General features: G+C 32.9%; 1 protein-coding gene across 3 annotated transcripts in view; it reads right to left on the reverse strand.

Moving 5' to 3' along the window:
- LOC125073997 (homeobox protein SIX2) overlaps positions 1 to 16,274 on the reverse strand; it is a 41,602-nt gene extending 25,328 nt beyond the window's left edge. For all 3 annotated transcript variants that reach the window (XM_047685152.1, XM_047685150.1, XM_047685149.1), the window contains exons 1-2: positions 16,018 to 16,274; positions 2,030 to 2,656 (exon numbers count right to left, since the gene is read on the reverse strand). In XM_047685152.1, coding sequence (XP_047541108.1) covers positions 2,030 to 2,134 — 105 coding nt within the window. In that variant the 5' untranslated portion in view covers positions 2,135 to 2,656; positions 16,018 to 16,274. The remainder of the gene's footprint in view (positions 1 to 2,029; positions 2,657 to 16,017) is intronic.
- Positions 16,275 to 18,375: the final 2,101 nt, after the last annotated feature.

Below are 18,375 nucleotides of genomic sequence, written 5' to 3' on the forward strand. Positions count from 1 at the left end.
AACAGTTGTTTATGTAAATTAAATCGCGATCATAATTTTTCTGAATCGCGCTAATGTTTGGTTCGGCGATTTATTATCGGACTTGCCTTTATAGATTTTTTCTTGTTTACAATGATTACCACGTGCTAATTGTCAAACGGGACTCAGACTTGTTTTTTGTTACAATTGTTGCAAATGTAATAAAACAATCAAAACATATGATTAATTCAAAAAGGTTGTCGTAAATTTTGATATGCTTAAAATGCCTTTTAGTAAGGCATACCGCCCTTCATTAAGTACCTACTGTAATATATCGGTGCTCAAGATCGTGAAGATCTTATCGGTTCGGAATGTGAATTTAATCGACAGTAGCTTGGATTAGAATTTAGAAATAAATTATTCATTATGTATTACTGGATTTAGCATTGACATCATTTGAGATTCATCATTAAAGATTCACTGAAGAAAAATTCCAATTGCCATTAAAAATTAAAATGCCCATGGAAGATAAAATCGTTAAATTTATCAACAATAATCATTTATTAAAAGTTAGAAGAGAGAATCATATTGTAGTGTAACTTCTTCATACGGAAAAAAAAATACAACTTAATCTGAGTTTAGCGTATTTTTGAAGATTAACTTTCCGTATACAAAGCAAAAATCCAAATATAATTTATTCAGAGGCGTTTAAGAGTATCTTTGAAAAGTAATTTTACATGATTCTGTATGATATGGAGAAACCATAAATCTGAAAGAGCTTGCCCAAAATTACCAAATAAATACGTGTTAATAAAATACAATTAAATTTGTACATCCTGCCCGAAAATCAAAAACTACAAAAATCTATGCTTTTTATTTTTTTATAAGCCTGAATAATATCTACATCTTATTAATTAATACTTTTATAACGTACCATTTATTAATTGAAAATATTAAATACGTAATAAGTTATGTTCGGTACTCATCTTTCCTGTTTTCTATTTCCTTTGATATTTTCATATAAAACAAGTAACTCCAGGTCCATAACGAAGAGAAACCGCCCGTAACCTTGGCGACTCTGTATCGTGTTACAGAGGCGTGTCTAGGTAGATATTAGCTTTGTTAAAATCTTTCATTATACCGTTAACTAGCAACGCTGCCTGGCTTTAGCTGTATTTATTTTACTAGTCACCCGACCTGACTTCGCATAGATAGATGACTAAATAGATGACGGCATAAGAGTGTCTTACACCCAAGGATTATAGATGTTTTACATAATTAAATTAAAAAACTGGCCACATCAGCGACTGATAAAGAGATTTCAAGTGCAGGATTGGCATTACACCTTTCTAAAACTAAGGAGCGTAAACACTGCAAATAAGCCATAATTATAACATCACGCTACGACTACGAGAGGATACTTTGTAGATTTTGGAGACTTTAACGCGTGTATAGCCGCGGAGTAGCTAGTATTTATTATTGCAATTTAATATGAGTTTAATGCCTCTATATAGAGCTATGCACATTTGTCATAAGTATTTATGATATTTTCCGGCCAACAAATAAATAATCGTCAATACGCCAATATTTGGTGGTAGGGCTTTGGGCAAGCGCGTCTGAGTGGGTTCGGTATCGACAAATTAGTACTGTTGTGTTCCGGTTTTAAAGGGTAAACCAGTGTAAGTAATGGTAATAAAAACATAAAATCTTAGTTCCCAAGATTGGTGGCGCATTGGTGTTATTATTGATTGATATTTCTTACAATATCGATGCATATGGACAGTGGTAACTACTTACCGTCAGGTGGCCCATTTATAAGTCCGCCTAACAATGACATAAAAAACGCCGCGAACCTCGATGTTGTGTGAATGGAGATGTTATGATATGTTTATGAGTTTAGAATTATTTATTATTATCAAAAAAATTATACTAAATATAACAAAACTTTTTTTGAATAAAAATAATCCAATTATATTTACTAATTGAAAACCAACCCTTCGAAATAAAACGTACAATAATACTATAATTATCAGCTTAGACACATATAATAACAAAGAAAAACTTCTCTCACCTCGCATACGCACGCGACCTGCTCCTGTGTGAAACCGAAACTCGGCAGGGGGGCGTCTCTAGGGGGGGTGGCCTCCCGCTGGCCCCACTCTGGGCCCCCCAACATGTCCAAATGCTCGTCTCCAGCCACTTTGACACCAGTACAATAATCCACACACGAAATTTTTGCACCAACTTTGGCGCCTATTTCACATAAAACAACCGACTGACAATCACAAATTGGCGCGCTTTAATTCTCACAGATAACGAAACAACACGTTCAGTTGTTTTTTTTTAAATGCTTGGGTTCTTTTAACGTAAACTAAATAAATTGAAGGCAGCAGTCCCAAAAATGTTTAAACAAAAGATCACCTTAAACGATTACTTATTTGTAAAAGGATCGAAGTATGTTTTTAAAAGGTTGTTTTTGAGGTACACTCTGCTTGTGTACTTTTTAATATTTGTTCACTTTTAAGCAATGATCACTATTAAACACCCAGTCTCTATCTGGTTAAGGTTTGTTTAGAGTATTTAATTTATATTTGGTTGGAGTTTATCGCTTTGTTTTTATTTTTATTTTATTATGATTTAATCCCTTTTCGTTTTTCTCTTCTTTCTCATTTTAATCTTCAAACGATTTGACGTTCATCTGCAAGAAAAAAAAATATTGTAAATAATTATGGATGTATTTATTATTTATTGAAAAGATCAATATACGTCAAAATGTACTTCTTCCAATAAAAAAAAAATACTGTTATAATATTTAATGCAACAGTATACATAAATCCGATGATAAGTACCGAAAAGTTAGTATGTCCGTATGATAATATTTAAGAAGTTGTATTTACTATTATAATTCAAAATATTTAGTTTTTGTGTTTTTTTTTTATTTACTTTAGTTTTTGTGTTTCACAGAAGGTATTTGAAATGGCTTACGAAGTCAGTAAATCTGATTGTTAAAAATTTAAGCTTAGTGTAACATTATTTTTAACGACATCAATTTAGTTCAAACATGTTTGTATTTTAAATATATCATACTAATAATTTAAAAACAGTAAATTTGGTTTGTTGGCTGTATAACGATTCACATAAAACTATTCGATTGATATGAAATATTAGTTTATTGATTCAAAACGAATGGAGTTTGTGATGAAGTATGTTATGCCGACATAGTGATAGAGAAAATTGACAGTCGAAACGAACGCTACCGTAACTCATGAGACTTATACTTTTTTAACACTAAACAGTAAGTTTTCGTGTTCTTATTTTGCGATAATCATGTCACGCTCAGAGCTGAAACATCGTAAGGATACCTGCACGTGTCCCGCATCTGTTAATCTTGCCTATATTTATAAAAGGAATCAATATTAGATGTGCGTAATTTTTTCGCCAGGATAGATTTTGGATATTAAGTTACATATAGATATTACATGTTGATAAAGAATTTAATCGATCAATTTGTAAAAATTGGTCAAATCTATCTAGGCATACATAAGGCGACTGTTTATATGAGGTTTTGGCATTTTTTATATCATACTAAGCGTTCGTGATTTGAGATCAATTTAAATGCATTATTGCATTAGCAGCCCGTAAATGTCCCACTGCTGGGATAAAGGCCTCCTCTCCCTTTGAGGAGAAGGTTTGGAGCATATTCCACCACGCTGCTCCAATGCGGGTTGGCGGAATACACATGTGGCAGAATTTCGTTGAAATTAGACACATGCAGGTTTCCTCACGATGTTTTCCTTCACCGCCGAGCACGAGATGAATTATTAACACAAATTAAGCACATGAAATTTCAGTGGTGCCTGCCTGGGTTTGAACCCGAAATCATCGGTTAAGATGCACGCGTTCTAACCACTGGGCCATCTCGGCTCAATAAATATATAATTAATATGTATATTTAAACGTAAAAATTATATATGATTTATTTGTACTAGAAAAGAAAATAAAAATCTTTTGTTCCAAATTCAAATATAAATCATTCGAATCAAGTCACAAAATCTCAAAAAATACAATTAATTTACCATATTTTTATAGCACCTAAATTCACTCACGTACATTGAAGTATTGTTTAGATTCACTGACGAGACAAGAGACGATTTACTATTAGATACAATTAACAAGTAAAATTCAATCTTAATTTGTTGTAGATAAAGTTCACATCGCTTTACGTAAACTAGAGTGCATCAATCTTCTATCTCTTTCTAACATATTAAATTTGATTAAGAGTGAGGGAGATAGGGTGGGTCGTAAGGGGGCAAGATGTTAAATGTTTGGTGTTTTAAGTAATTTTTATCATCGACACGATCGCGAGGGAGGCCTCGTTGAAATATGGAGCTGACGGGTTGATAGTGATGTGACAATTTTGACACTATCGACATTGATAATAACTACTTAATTTTAATTAATCAAAAGTAGATTTAATATATTTCTTTTATGAGGTTAAATACCAAGAATAACTTCATAGTCACCATCGAGTTTTTATGTTCCTAATTTGAGTTTTTAATTCGTTGAAGGAAAAATTTAATGAGGTAACTTACAAATGCCCGCATTTGAGCAACCTAAGAGAATAAGCTCTTAAATATTTACGCAAGAATTAAGCTAATTTTGCTCAGTTTTACTAGCTGTTATTTTGCATATAGACGTAATGTGTTTCTTATTACATTAGTATTTAATATATTATCATACTAAGTCGTTGACCCTTGACATATACATAGCTATATACTTGCCTATGAACTAAATCGTCATATAGTTCGTAAGCAATTCATACCTACCCAATTTACCATCAAGTAAATACCTACTTATTATACTTTATTTAATAAATAAATAAAATATGCTCAAATATTCTGTATTAAACATATATTTTATTACAATTATAAATCATATTAAAAAACTTACATTTAAAAAAGTATTTACATAATTTTGTAATAAAAAAATGAATAATATAACAGTTACTAAAGTATCAACGATTAAAATTATGTTAAATACTTGAATACAAACGTAATATATTTGGGTTGACAAGGAATGTTTGTGTGTATTTTTTTTTTTTTGAATGTTACATACAATTCATTGAAATAGCGCAAGACATAATTTTGAAAAATAATCTCATTATTTTTGTCCATTGGACCGGGAGGTAGTGCCAGAAAATTACAAGTCATTAGCTCCAATTAAAATCCTTCGGGGATGCAGTAATTACTTAATTCGAACGAATTAAGTAATTGATTCCATAGACCATAATGTGTTAGCGCTGATCGTTGAGCAAGAAATTTAACTAAACTTATCAGATGAATTCGATTCTTTTGTTATAGCATAAATAAACGGACTTACAAATGGACCAACTCATGGAAAGCAATCACCAAAATCCTTACATCGCAATTACGCCAACAACCTTGTGAACTAAGATGTTTTGTCTCTTGTGCCTGGATGGATGTGCCGGCGTTACTACTAAGCTGGCTAACTCTTCCTACAATCCGACCCTCAACAATTCTAAGCATTGCTGTTTTATGGTGGTATAAATGATGAGTGGGTGGTACCTATCCAGACCGGCTTGTACAAACAATCTGGTATTTGCTGTAATATCAATAATCATTTTAAACATGTTTCCTACTTACTTAATTATTTTTTAAGCAGTCATTCACAAATTACCATGCATACCTACGAGTATCACGAGGCAATTTATTATTTTATTATGCCACACGAAAAACAACTGGTGTTATGAGGAAAGTGGAAAGGAAACCCGCAGTCGACAATGGCGGGAAAAGAGAAGAGCCTTACATAAGAGCCCTATTTACAGCAATGGATGAATATGTACTGATAATGATGATAAACTTATTATTTAATTAATAAATAATTTGATGGTAATATAATAAGTACGAGTATATATTATTAACCGACGTTCAATTATTTAAAATATAAGAACCGAATAATAATAAGAATAACAATGATGGATGTAGAGTAAATTCGACACAAGTAATTAACTTTTGACATATTCATACTAATTAGGGTCATCCTAGTTAACTTATAAATTATAAACAAATATCTAATAAACTCCAAGTATATAACTTTCTAGGGAGTAACTTACTCGCTAGTATTCTCCTAGCAAATGCTAGCTAGAGAACTAACACTAATATAGAAAATATAATTTTTCTAAATTGATTGAACTCATGGCGTCTAGTGTTATATAGGCAATATATTCCAAGTATCCAGTAGCAACGATGACTCCACAATTAAGTATCCCATTTGTAATTCTGCTCTTAAAAACACAAATAGGATAAACACATTACCCTCTTTGGCTGCTCCATAATGGATAAAAATAGATAAAAATATTTTGTATAATTTCATGGCACTGAAAATATATGGCATCAACTGTCATAATATTTGGCCGTCTTCCAAAGAGGTTCAGTTTGTCAACAGGCGGCTAAGAGGATTTTTTCTATCTTTTATTTATGATATTATTCACCCACGCTGAATAATTGACCTAACAGCTTCATATGAGTATATTTTAAATAAAACGACCCAAATCTGTTATAAAAATAGATGCTTTTTTGCGAATACATAAAAAAATAACTTGTTATTCGCAGACAATTTACAACAGACCTCGTTAAAATCGAGATCAGTTTTTGTATGACAAATTGAGATGAAATTTTGTAATTTCTTTTGTAAAGTATTTTTTAGCATCACTACAGATTCATCGTCATCAAAATGTCTTCTGTAATATTCTAGAATCGTTCCTATAAATTAACCAAAAAAAATATTGTCCTTTTAAAAAAAAAACTTTTTTGTTTGTCAAAAATACTTTTATAAATAAACTCATTAAGTAAATAAATAAATAAAATTACATTATTAATTAAATAAGAATACTATTGTATTTGGCAGTTAAAAAAAAAGTCCATATGTGAATTTTTTCTTGATAATTCCGTGTGATTCGTTCCAGTTTTATTACAACATTTTTTTTAAGCAGCTTGTGGAATCAAATTCACTAATTATAATAATTTTATACAGCAATATGACAGCGATTAATAGTAAAATATTACAGTAGCATTAATTTAAATTAACGCCATTAACGGAAATCAAACGTTAAAATTTAACATCGATATTCTACCATCACTACTACCCCACGTGGCGTCGCGATCTTATCGACGGGCACCAGCTGTAAAACACAAGATTTATCGACAGATTACCGCAGCACGATAATGGTACAAATCGCCTCACTATTAATTTGATTTTTCAATGTTATTCTTGGTATGCGAGGTTTTACGTATAAATATTTTATACTTAAATAGTTTCTGTTTATAATGAGTTAAGTGCAATTTTTTCCAGCTGTATGGTTTCTTTTGAACTCACCATTTGGTATGGTTTTTTCTCAATTATAGTCTGTATCTTTAGCCGAGTCATTAACATCCGAATTCAACACTGATTTTTCTCGGTCATCGTGTTCTCCTTGGTGCAGAGAATCATCGTGAGTTTACCATGTATGAGATGAAATTTTGCATGTGTGGACCAACTCGCATTGGAGCAGCGCGAGCATGATCGACCCCGGTCGTATAAACTCAGAAGCTTCGTGATAAAATAACCATTTTTCACTATTGCTTTTATAATTGATTGTTGTTAGGTTATTTTAATTCTTATCATTTCTAAATTCAACCATACGGTGCAAGTATTCCATTAACTGAACCTCCTTTTCCGATGTAAACTGATCGTTATTTACTTTTTAAATATTAATGCAAAACCAATGACCATACAAGTATTTTGTTTTCTCGCACGAATCGTGTTTTTTAATTATAATAATTAAACGACCCCATGTAAAACTTTTTAAAAAAGTGGTAGCTTAAAACAGTTTGTTAAATGACTATTAACGATATCAAAAGTGCTTGTAAAAGCCTACTTGAATAAAGTATATTTTGATCTTGAAACAACCATTCGCAATAAACACAATTATAAAAATGAATTTATAAAAAAAAAAATTACTCATTAGTCACTTTTTTCGGAAGTTTCAGTGTAATTCATCTTGATGATGGCTTGGTAAATTTTTATGGAATATTTTGGTATTTTTTTACGTTTCTATTTTTTTTTTAGCATTAGCATTAGCAGCCTTGTAAATTTTCCCACTGCTGGGCTAAAGGCCTCCTCTCCCTTTGAGGAGAAGGTTTGGAGCATATTCCACCACGCTGCTCCAATGCGGGTTGGCGGAATACACATGTGGCAGAATTTCGTTGAAATTAGACACATGCAGGTTTCCTCACGATGTTTTCCTTCACCGCCGAGCACGAGATGAATTATAAACACAAATTAAGCACATGAAAATTCAGTGGTGCCTGCCTGGGTTTGAACCCGAAATCATCGATTAAGATGCACGCGTTCTAACCACTGGGCCATCTCGGCTCGTTTCTATTACATTGAATAAATTTTCGAAAAGTACAGAATTTATCTCCTAATAAACTATGTTTACAAGGGTATGCGTACTATCTTGATTCCGTGAACCAACAAGAGCATAATGATAAAAATAGTTCGATTATAATTATAAAGCGCACTCTCTGGGACTGCACATCATTAGTCGCGCAATTAGTCTAAACAAGAACGCGGATGCACTTTGGGGGAGATCTACGATTGACTGAATGATAATGGTCCAATCATCAAGTGTGTTTTAGATTACAACAAGTATATAATCCTGTCAGTCTCGTGAACAAGACATTCGTAGATAATGTCGAAATATCGAGCTCCATCAAATAAAAATAAAAAACATGGTAAATATCCCGTTTGAAATACTGGTAGTAATTAAAATAACCATGTTATTATAACCATATTATTGTCTGTGTTTTAGATGATTACTAATAACGTACGTCAGTTTTAAATGATCACCTATAAATTATATGAGCATATAGGTATTTGAAGAAGTCGATCTTTGAAATAAAAGGTAATGTTATATGCAATGAAATTAAATGTATTAATGAGTTTTATTGAGCGTAATAAAATTAAGTTATAAATATTTTTGTGATTTTTCTTATATGTTATCTTAATAATAATTTATGCTTATCTAATTATTTATTATTGTGTTGTTTCAGGTTATGGGTTAACAGAGAGTCTACTACTATTATGCCTTCAAAATTGAATTAAGCCTGTAATCTCGACCGTACCGTTCAATCTCCATCGTGTCTTCTCCATCGCACGTGACATTGGCGAATTAATCTGTGCCCTCTTGGCACAAATAAAAGCCAGAATAAAAAAAAAATTAAAGAAGACTGGCAATAAAAAAACTTTGTACAGAATTATTAACATAATAATTATATAACAATGCAATAAGTTTTTGAATATATATGATAAGAATGAAATTCTTAGACCTATAGTGAGTATGTGTCGTTTGCATTATTTGTCACTTGCAATGCAATGTAAATCTTTCTAGAACTTGATTTAAATATGTATTTAATAAATTACACAAACCACATGTATTGTTTTCATATATATATACTTTAAATTTACATTAAGATCACTGTCGTCGTTTCGGTAAAAACTAGAACTTCTGTGAATAAAGCGGTAATTACTGAATTTATTGATTGTTCTTTTTGAATCGACGTCCTCAACCGGTGGATGCGGTTAATATTTACCAACCACAGAAGCACTAAAGAAAAATAAACCGCTTTGGCATTGACTTGAAGCGATCTTTGAGATACGGAGTCATATATTATATTTATTACTTTAAACTACATATAAACCTAAGAATAATTAACATTAAGTCCTTAATTAGGTACATATATACAAATAAGAATTATAATATTTACGGTATAAACCCTGGCCGCGATGAATGGTGGCAAGACTGCTAGCTTAACCTCGTTGAATCGTAATTCCGATTATCTAGGCAAAAAATGAACCAGCACTGTCACCTGTGGAAGCAATAAGACGAGCTGTTATACTCTTAATTAAACTTTTTGCACTACTACTCCAAGGTCCAAGTGTTTCAACAGCAGTATAAGAAGTTAAGTGGTTTTGTATTAGGTATAATTAGAGGTATTAATCAAGAACTGCGCGTGATGCATAAAACAGCAGACATATTAAAGCAAGTCGAATGGAAAATGTAAAGAAAGATGGGTAGATGATGATTAAAAAAAAATGCTGGAATAGACTGGATGAAGAAAGCACAGGTAAGGAAAACCTGGAAACTTTTGGAGGAGGCCTATACCCGCTAGGGAAGATCCCTGTATGAACAGAAGAAATGTATGTATTCTTATGTATTTTTTTTACTTTTCTATGTATGTTAAGGAAATAAAAAGGGCTTTATTATTATTAATCAGGAACTACACGTGATGCATAATACAGCAGACCTATAAGCAAGTCGAATGGAAAATGTATATATAAACTCCGTTTATAATTCTTCTTCTTCGATTGGAGTAGGCATAGGTACTTTGAAAATTTTGAAAATCGATTATGTGTTTATAAAACATTGCCACACGAAATTAAAGCAAAAATGTTGATATTGTTTTTAGCAACATTTTACCTCCTTACTTTTCAACGATATAATTTTCCCTTCGTTTCGACATTTTTATGTAATACGCAGTATTTACTATTTTAGTAAATCTATCTACTTAACTCGTATTCTATCAAATTAGAGAATATAATCCTATGTATACTGTTTATATAAATATTTAAAATTTGTATTATTTAATTTAGAATAGCCGATCATCATATGGATGAACAATCTCAGCCAACACAAAAGAACTCATTAATAAAAAAATTAAAAATACATTTCAATATTGACAAAAGAGATTGTACTGTATTAATAAAAAAAAAACATTTATGCCTCATTTATCTTGTAAACCGTATTTCACATCACATCACTAAATATTAAAAAAGATACGCTATCGAATAGGCCTACATGTAAATCCGATGCTATCTTAACTCTGAATGTTTTTTATATTCAATGATCATGGGGGGTTAATTAATGACCCTATACGGTCATATTACACGAGAGTTACGATACATCGAGATAATAAAATTTGAAACATGTGTTTAAATGTCTTATCGACAATATCGATAACGTTTTGGCTATGTGAAATGTTTCGTGACGCGCACGTTACGCCCGCCGTAAACACGCGTAACTTGGCATGTGACCGAATGCGGATAACACTTTTGGACGAAAGAAAGAACCGTAAATTTAGAATTATAACCAGTAATAATAATAGGAAAAAAACGAAATAAACTTTTAAGATTTGGTGATTATTTGGGATTTTATCGTTTTTTTAATGATAGAGGTTGGCGGATAAATAATTTACCCACCTGATAGTAGGCGGTCACCATCGCAAATATTTGTCCTTAAAACACCAATGCGCTCCCAACCTTGGGAACTAAGATCTTATGTTACACTGCCTATGTTACACTGAGTATGCCTGTTTGGTGGTGGAATAAATGATCCTCACTCAGCTTCACTGGTATTGATGTACCAGTAATGCTAAACTTTCCTGTAGCCAATATACATACTTATTACGTAAAACATTTTATCATACTCGTAGATACAAAAAAACAGTTCAAAGGCGTTTTTCGTTTTCACTTATGTTGTGTCTATTTCTTATCATTCTAACTTCATCGGTTTTTTTTTTCTATAATATCCAGAAGTAGAATATTTTTTAGATAACTTTTTAACACTTAATACAACAGTTTTTTCGTCCTTCACCAGAATGATTTCCTTTAAGCTTCTTTTTTTCAATATAACGCTACGCATATAAGCCCAGTCGTGTGTAAGCATACACGTAGAAATAAACGCAGGGCATAAGGAGGCTGTGTCGTGGCGTTTGTCTTACTATCTATGAACTATCAGTGAATTAATCGTAAGTAACCAAGGCGATACGCGTATTTGAATGAAAGTCCACAAAGGGGCGGCTACACAACGATAAGTATAAAACAATGGTCATTGTTTTTATTTGAATATAATTTATTGACGCGCAAAAAACTACCTAGTGTTCATCATTTCCCTTAAATATAGGCAGTGCAAGATAAGTTAACCATTCCATGGCTCCATATCTATACTCCACCCCTCCAATTTTCGAAATCTGCTTTTCGAAGAGAATGATTCTCTGTTCTTTAAAGCCATTTTGATGTTTTAATCCCTTGTCGCTTTACTTGGGGCCTTGGCCTTCCAGATGAAAAGGGGATTGCATTATTGTATCTGTATACTAAAGACACTATTTCTTGTAAAGCTAAATTGCTACATCTAATTGAAATTTCGATTCAAAAACTCTATCCAGAACAATTTAGAAGTAATTTGCTTAGAAAGACATTGATCACTTATAACATCCTACCTAAATGCGTCGGATGTTAGCTGGACGGAAATAAGTGGGCGATCTTAATAGTCACGGCACATAATATATTGAAATAATTTAAATGGAATGGCGCTACGTCATTAACATACTATATGTAATGACAAAAATAGTATTCGTTTTATAGCTTTGACGAAAGTAGTATTATTTTAAAGTCACTATTTTTAGTATCATATAAATGCTCAGTGCTGGGCTGTGATCTCATCTACTTCAAAGATTTTGATCGTATTCCACCATGTTGCTCCAATGTGGGTTGATGGATAAACATGTGACAGATTCAAATTTCACTTAATTCACTGCTGGACAAAGACATTTTCTATGTTTTTTCCATTCTACATGACATTGGCGAAATAATCTATGCCTTGTGTGAATTCAAAGCCATTAAACTAACAATTGAATTGTCATTTGAGATAAGATTAGTTTCATCTGATATATGCAGTTTTCCTCAGGATATTTCACCGTCGAGCACGAAAATTACAAATTAAACACGTGCTTGTATTGGAACTCGCGATTCTTGGTTAAAATCCACATGTAAGTGCCACACTGACCCATCGTGTACCCTTAATCATGGCTACATGTTCAGTGTTTACCGTATTCAATAAAAATATAATCAAAGCAATGTGTGTGCGTTACAATGTATTTTTTAAAAAATGTCAATGTCTCGCTTGCCCATGAATTGTACTAAGCCAAAAATATTTACGTAAGTATCGACCTACAGACACGACAACCCAAGGAGAAGACAAAGAATGGCTATTTAAGCAATGACGAGCTTCCATACCTTACATCAGTGCTCGTCTGGGTTGAAACCAGCCATCGTTTAAGATCCACGCGTTCAAACTCTTAGGCCATCTCGGCTCTAAAAAATGATAAGAGCCCTACGCCCTACCTGTGGGACGTTTATAGGTTACTTTTAAATTCCACCGCGCTCCTCTAATATGGGTTGGTATAGACGTATAGCAGATTCCACACGATGTTTTTCTTCACCGCGAACACGAGATAAGAACTTATTACTAAACATAGGATTTCATTTATTCTATGTTTTCGCTAGATTTCAAAGTAGTTAATTTGAACGGCATTAGATCCTGATATTCTGCCTAACTGTTATTTATTTTTAGATAATCATTATTCCTTAATTTATCTACACAGATTAGAGGAAACAATAATTATCCGCGATCATTTCTGTAAGTTATATATCGGCGGTAACGTTTAATTTATTAGCAAACTAATTAAAATTAATTAACTCATAAAATATATTCTGACGGTATATATATTAAAATATGTCTCAATAATTATGATGGTTTGACTACGTATACTTACATAAGACGTTAATTATTTAAAAAATGAACGATATTAACACTAATGAATGAAACAAGATTTTTTTATGATATTGGTAGGAGGACAAGTAAGACTGATGGTAAGTCACCACCACCCATAGACAATGGCGCTGCAAGAAATATTAACCATTCCTTACATTACCAATCCGTCACCAACTTTGGGCACTAAGATGTTATGTCCTGTGACTGTAGTTACACTGGTTCACTCACCCTTCAAATCGGAACACAACAATACTGAGTACTGCTGTTTGGCGGTAGAATATCTGTTGAGTGGGTGGTACCTCCCAGAAGGGCTAGCACAATGCCCTACCACCAAGTTAAAATTCTAGTCAAGCAATATATATTAATTATTCTTCTTAATTTCAAAGAAAAATATTAAATTAATTGTCCGTTAATGTATAAATGATATCATAAGAATATTTATTTTTGTGAACCGTATTATGAGAAAGTACGATCACCAAAAATAATATCCTTCGACTTGGAATATAGTAATTTGCATTTGTCAAGGCAGTTCGTCAGAGTCCCTAGGAATTGGAGGCCCACAGAGTTGGGCCTACCGTCAGGACGTCAAGGTAGTATGCGCAAGCGATCCCGTGACGTCTCCCAAAAGATGGAGTGGGTACCGCTGGTTTTTTAGTGGGTATTCCGGCGCCTTCAGCGCCGGCGAGCCCCACATACCCGTTATGCGTTTTACCAGCGAAAAAAAAAAAAAGTTCGTCAGAGTCAACTTCATTATATCTACAAATACTTTATCCGGTAATCATATTACCAATGGCAGTACCTATCATAGGGCACTAGGTACCTAAGTACAAATAAAAAAAAAACTTATATTTAATATATAAAGTATTTATTAAGCAACATATTATTTATTTTTATACTAGCAACACCAAATTATGACGACGTACTTATTGATGTTACTGTCACTTATTACTGTTTTAAAAGTAGGACTGTAAGACTTGCAGACGAAATGTCATCTACAATTTAAATACAAGTTCCAACTTTTGACAAGTGAAAAGGGCAAAGGCATGATTTTGTCTAAGTGTTCGCACCGAGGTTTTATTCCAACTAGCTACACCACGGCATGTTACAACATCAGCTGTATCACAAAATTAAGTCTTTATTCCATTTTAATTTGAAATATTAAAACTTTGGAATCGAGAATAGCAGAGCTACCGGGTACTGAGGGGCGTTTCTTTTTGTGCCTCATTTCATTTGGGGTTTTGAAACCGCTGGTCTGATGACATTCGCAGGATCGCCGGTAGAAGCTGGATGAGGAAAGCAGAGGACCGAGCAACGTGGCGTGTTCTAGGGGAGGCCTATGTCCAGCAGTGGACAGCAGCAGGCTGATGATGATGATGAAACTTTGGAATAATAGTGCACAAGCCGTTACAAATAATATAAAACCTTGTCTTATTAACTCTCCTGGTGATTCCTGTCCAAGGCTGGTTCTGTTGCACCCAGGGGATCGGAATCGGATTTATGAAGGAAACGCTACTAGCAATCTTGTTCTAGTCACGAGATCACGTGATCATAATTTGTGCACAAGAATTTTAATTTTAAAAGGCCTTACTATAAATGATTTTTATGTTAATAATTATGACTTTTGACAGATTATTATAATATGCAATAAAATGTCTGTTATAACGCAGGGTGCAGGGGAAGTGGGTTATAAAGAAAAATTAGGCGCAAGAAAGTTCAAATTCAGTAGAGCTTATCTGAATTTGAACTGCATCTAATGTAAGATTTGGATCCACCAAGATTCCATCTACTAAACACTTTTTTTGCAAATCATAGATCATAAGAAACTATTTTTTTTTTTTAAATAAAATGTGTAGATAAATGGGACGGATTAAAAAAGGACATATCTTTTTTTTTAGTTAAATGGTTATGTAGATTAATAAGACATGCAAGACCACTCTGTCTCTTAACTGGGAAACTTTTATGAAAATTGTGGAACCTACCTTATGCATGATTAAGTAAAATAATTAAATCAATATATCCGCATTTATAATTTTATCTGAATAAAAATAACAATAAGAATTCAAGATATTTTAAGGGGTTATTCTTCGAATATAAAATGTATGTAGAAGGGAAATGCAACACTGACTTAAAATAATATTACGTTCATCCAAATGGGTTCAGTGTCCGAAGACATCGCAAATTCTATTATTACATGCCCCCTGCAAAGTAGAATTATATCAACAAGACTATCAACCGCCAACGCTGGCCCATAGATGCAAATTGCATTTAGAATAGTTTCAAAATACTGTTATAATTACAAAGTAAACAGTTTGTACTAAATATAATTACAACAAAGTTGTAACCCGTCGGACAAAAAAAAATAAGGAAGACAGCCGTGGCATACTCACACTTATGTGCGTCGCTAAATTAAGATCCAGTCTCACACCACACGAACAACTTTAACAAGCTAAACTAAAAATAAAAGCCGTCAGCGACGAAGAACAACCTATTTACGGCCAACGCACACGTTTCAGATTTAGAATAATGTAATATGTCCTTAAAATGTATTAAAAAACACAACGCACGAATCTAGCAGAACGTTTTAAGTGAAACGAAGTTTAATTTTTCAAAAAAACATTCGAAATATTCCGCGCGTCCACACAAGTTGAGAGCGTAAATGGAACTAGTTTGAATCGAACTTCCGTTCGTTGTTCTGATTGGTCGATGGGTATTGCGGACGGAGAATACACCAACGGGAACGATTCGGGCATCGAAACGGTCACGCCTCCCATTGGTCGACTAGTAAGTTCGCCATATTTTCACATTGTGAAACAATTGGGATTATTAAAGTAGGCGTAATCTTGAGGGGCGAATTCGGAAAACAAGATATTTCCGTCCCATCCAAAACAGTTAAACAGCTGATACTATTAAATCATCTTAGGGATTAATTTGATGTAATATGCGATGGTATTGTCCTATTATGTGTTAACGCGAACCTTATAATGTGAGTGAGTGATATTTCAATCTATTTACAAAAGGTCATGGTCTAATTTATGTATTAAAAGTTAATGTAGCAGCCTAGTAATATCCCACCGCTGGGCTAAGGCTTATCCGCGTTTTGAGGTGACGGTTTGGTATTTATTCCGCGACGGTGCTCAAATGTAGGTTGATGAATACACATTGGAGCTGTGGCAGATTTTCATCCGATGTCTATATCTAGATTTCCTCACTATATTTTCCTTTACACATGTACGTGATTATGCACCCAAATAATCACATAAAAACTCAGTAGTGTTTTCCCGAGTTTGAACACACAATATTAGATTATGATTCTAGCGTTCTAGCCACTGTGCCACGTTGATTTGTGTTGTTACGAATGAAGTACCTATACATAAATATATCAGGGAAAACATCGAAATAATAGTGGAAATTCGACTTCTATGCGAACACTAGTAGAAGAATTAATTACCTAAATATTTTATAGAATTGAATTAAATTACCTAATTACTTATATCCACCAACCCGCATTGGAGCAGCGTGGTGGGATATGCTCCAAACCTTCTCCTCAAAAAGGAGAGGACGTCTTAGCCCAGCGGTGGGAAATTTACAGGGTGTTAAGGAAAAAAACAGCAATTACTTAAATGTATTCAGACATTGTGCTTTGTAATTTAAATTAAATGTCATGCTCTATTTTCAACGTTTGTTTGCCCTATATTCAAAGTTCATTTCATCTTTGCTATATTTGGCAAAGATTATTTTAGATAAAAAGAATGACGCGGGCTATTTTAATCCCAATTACTAAGTCTAGCGATTTATTAGCTACTAACGAATTTGTATAGGCCTGTAGAGTTCGGGCACGTGCTAATATATATTATAATCTTTGTTATATCACTTTGAATTCCGCTTATTGTTAGTATTTAGTAGTTTACGTAAATACCTAACGTATTTGACAACTTGATAATTTTCCGTGAAGTATTGGGAATATAACCCACCACTGCACTGGCAGTGAGGCAGATACGATCTATAATAATATAATTTTATAATAATTACGAACTACTAATACTAATTACATTAAGATTTTTTTATTTGTATGTAGTGGGCGATCTCCGGAATTAACGATCCAACGCTATGATTTTTTTTTAATTAAAAAAATATTCCGTTAGGTATATTATTATAATATATATAATATAGAATTTGATAGAGATAACAACATTGAGTTTTACGTCAATACATAGATATAACATTAAAGAAAAATCACACGAATTATTTTTGTATACATTTTGCACGTCATTATTAGTAATCTTTATTATCCTACTTACTAGATGTGCCCGCGACTTCGTCCGTGTTTGAATTTAACAAAAAAGTTATTGTTGTAGCTTCATTACATCAGCTATCTGCCAGTAAAAGTCCCGACAAAATCGGTCCAGTCGTGCCAGAGATTAGCCGAAACAAACAGACAGACAAAAATAAAAAATAAACGTTGTTTTGGTAATCTTATATACCTACCTAATTTGTATACATAGGTACATATGCATTTAGTAAAAAGCGGTTATTTTAATATTACAAACAGACATTCCAGTTTTATTATAAGTGTGAATAGATAGTTCTATATGTATGTTTACATACATATATAATATATTTTTCTTCGTGAGTCGATCACCTGAAAACTACTGTCCGTATCGGTATGAGACTATGAACAATCTCCGCGGAATCGTTCGTACATACTTAATTATTTTTTTAATTCTGTGATCCTTCCCCCTTTCAAT

This window comes from Vanessa atalanta, chromosome 26 (assembly GCF_905147765.1).
Source record: "Vanessa atalanta chromosome 26, ilVanAtal1.2, whole genome shotgun sequence".
Classification (NCBI taxonomy): domain Eukaryota; kingdom Metazoa; phylum Arthropoda; class Insecta; order Lepidoptera; family Nymphalidae; genus Vanessa; species Vanessa atalanta.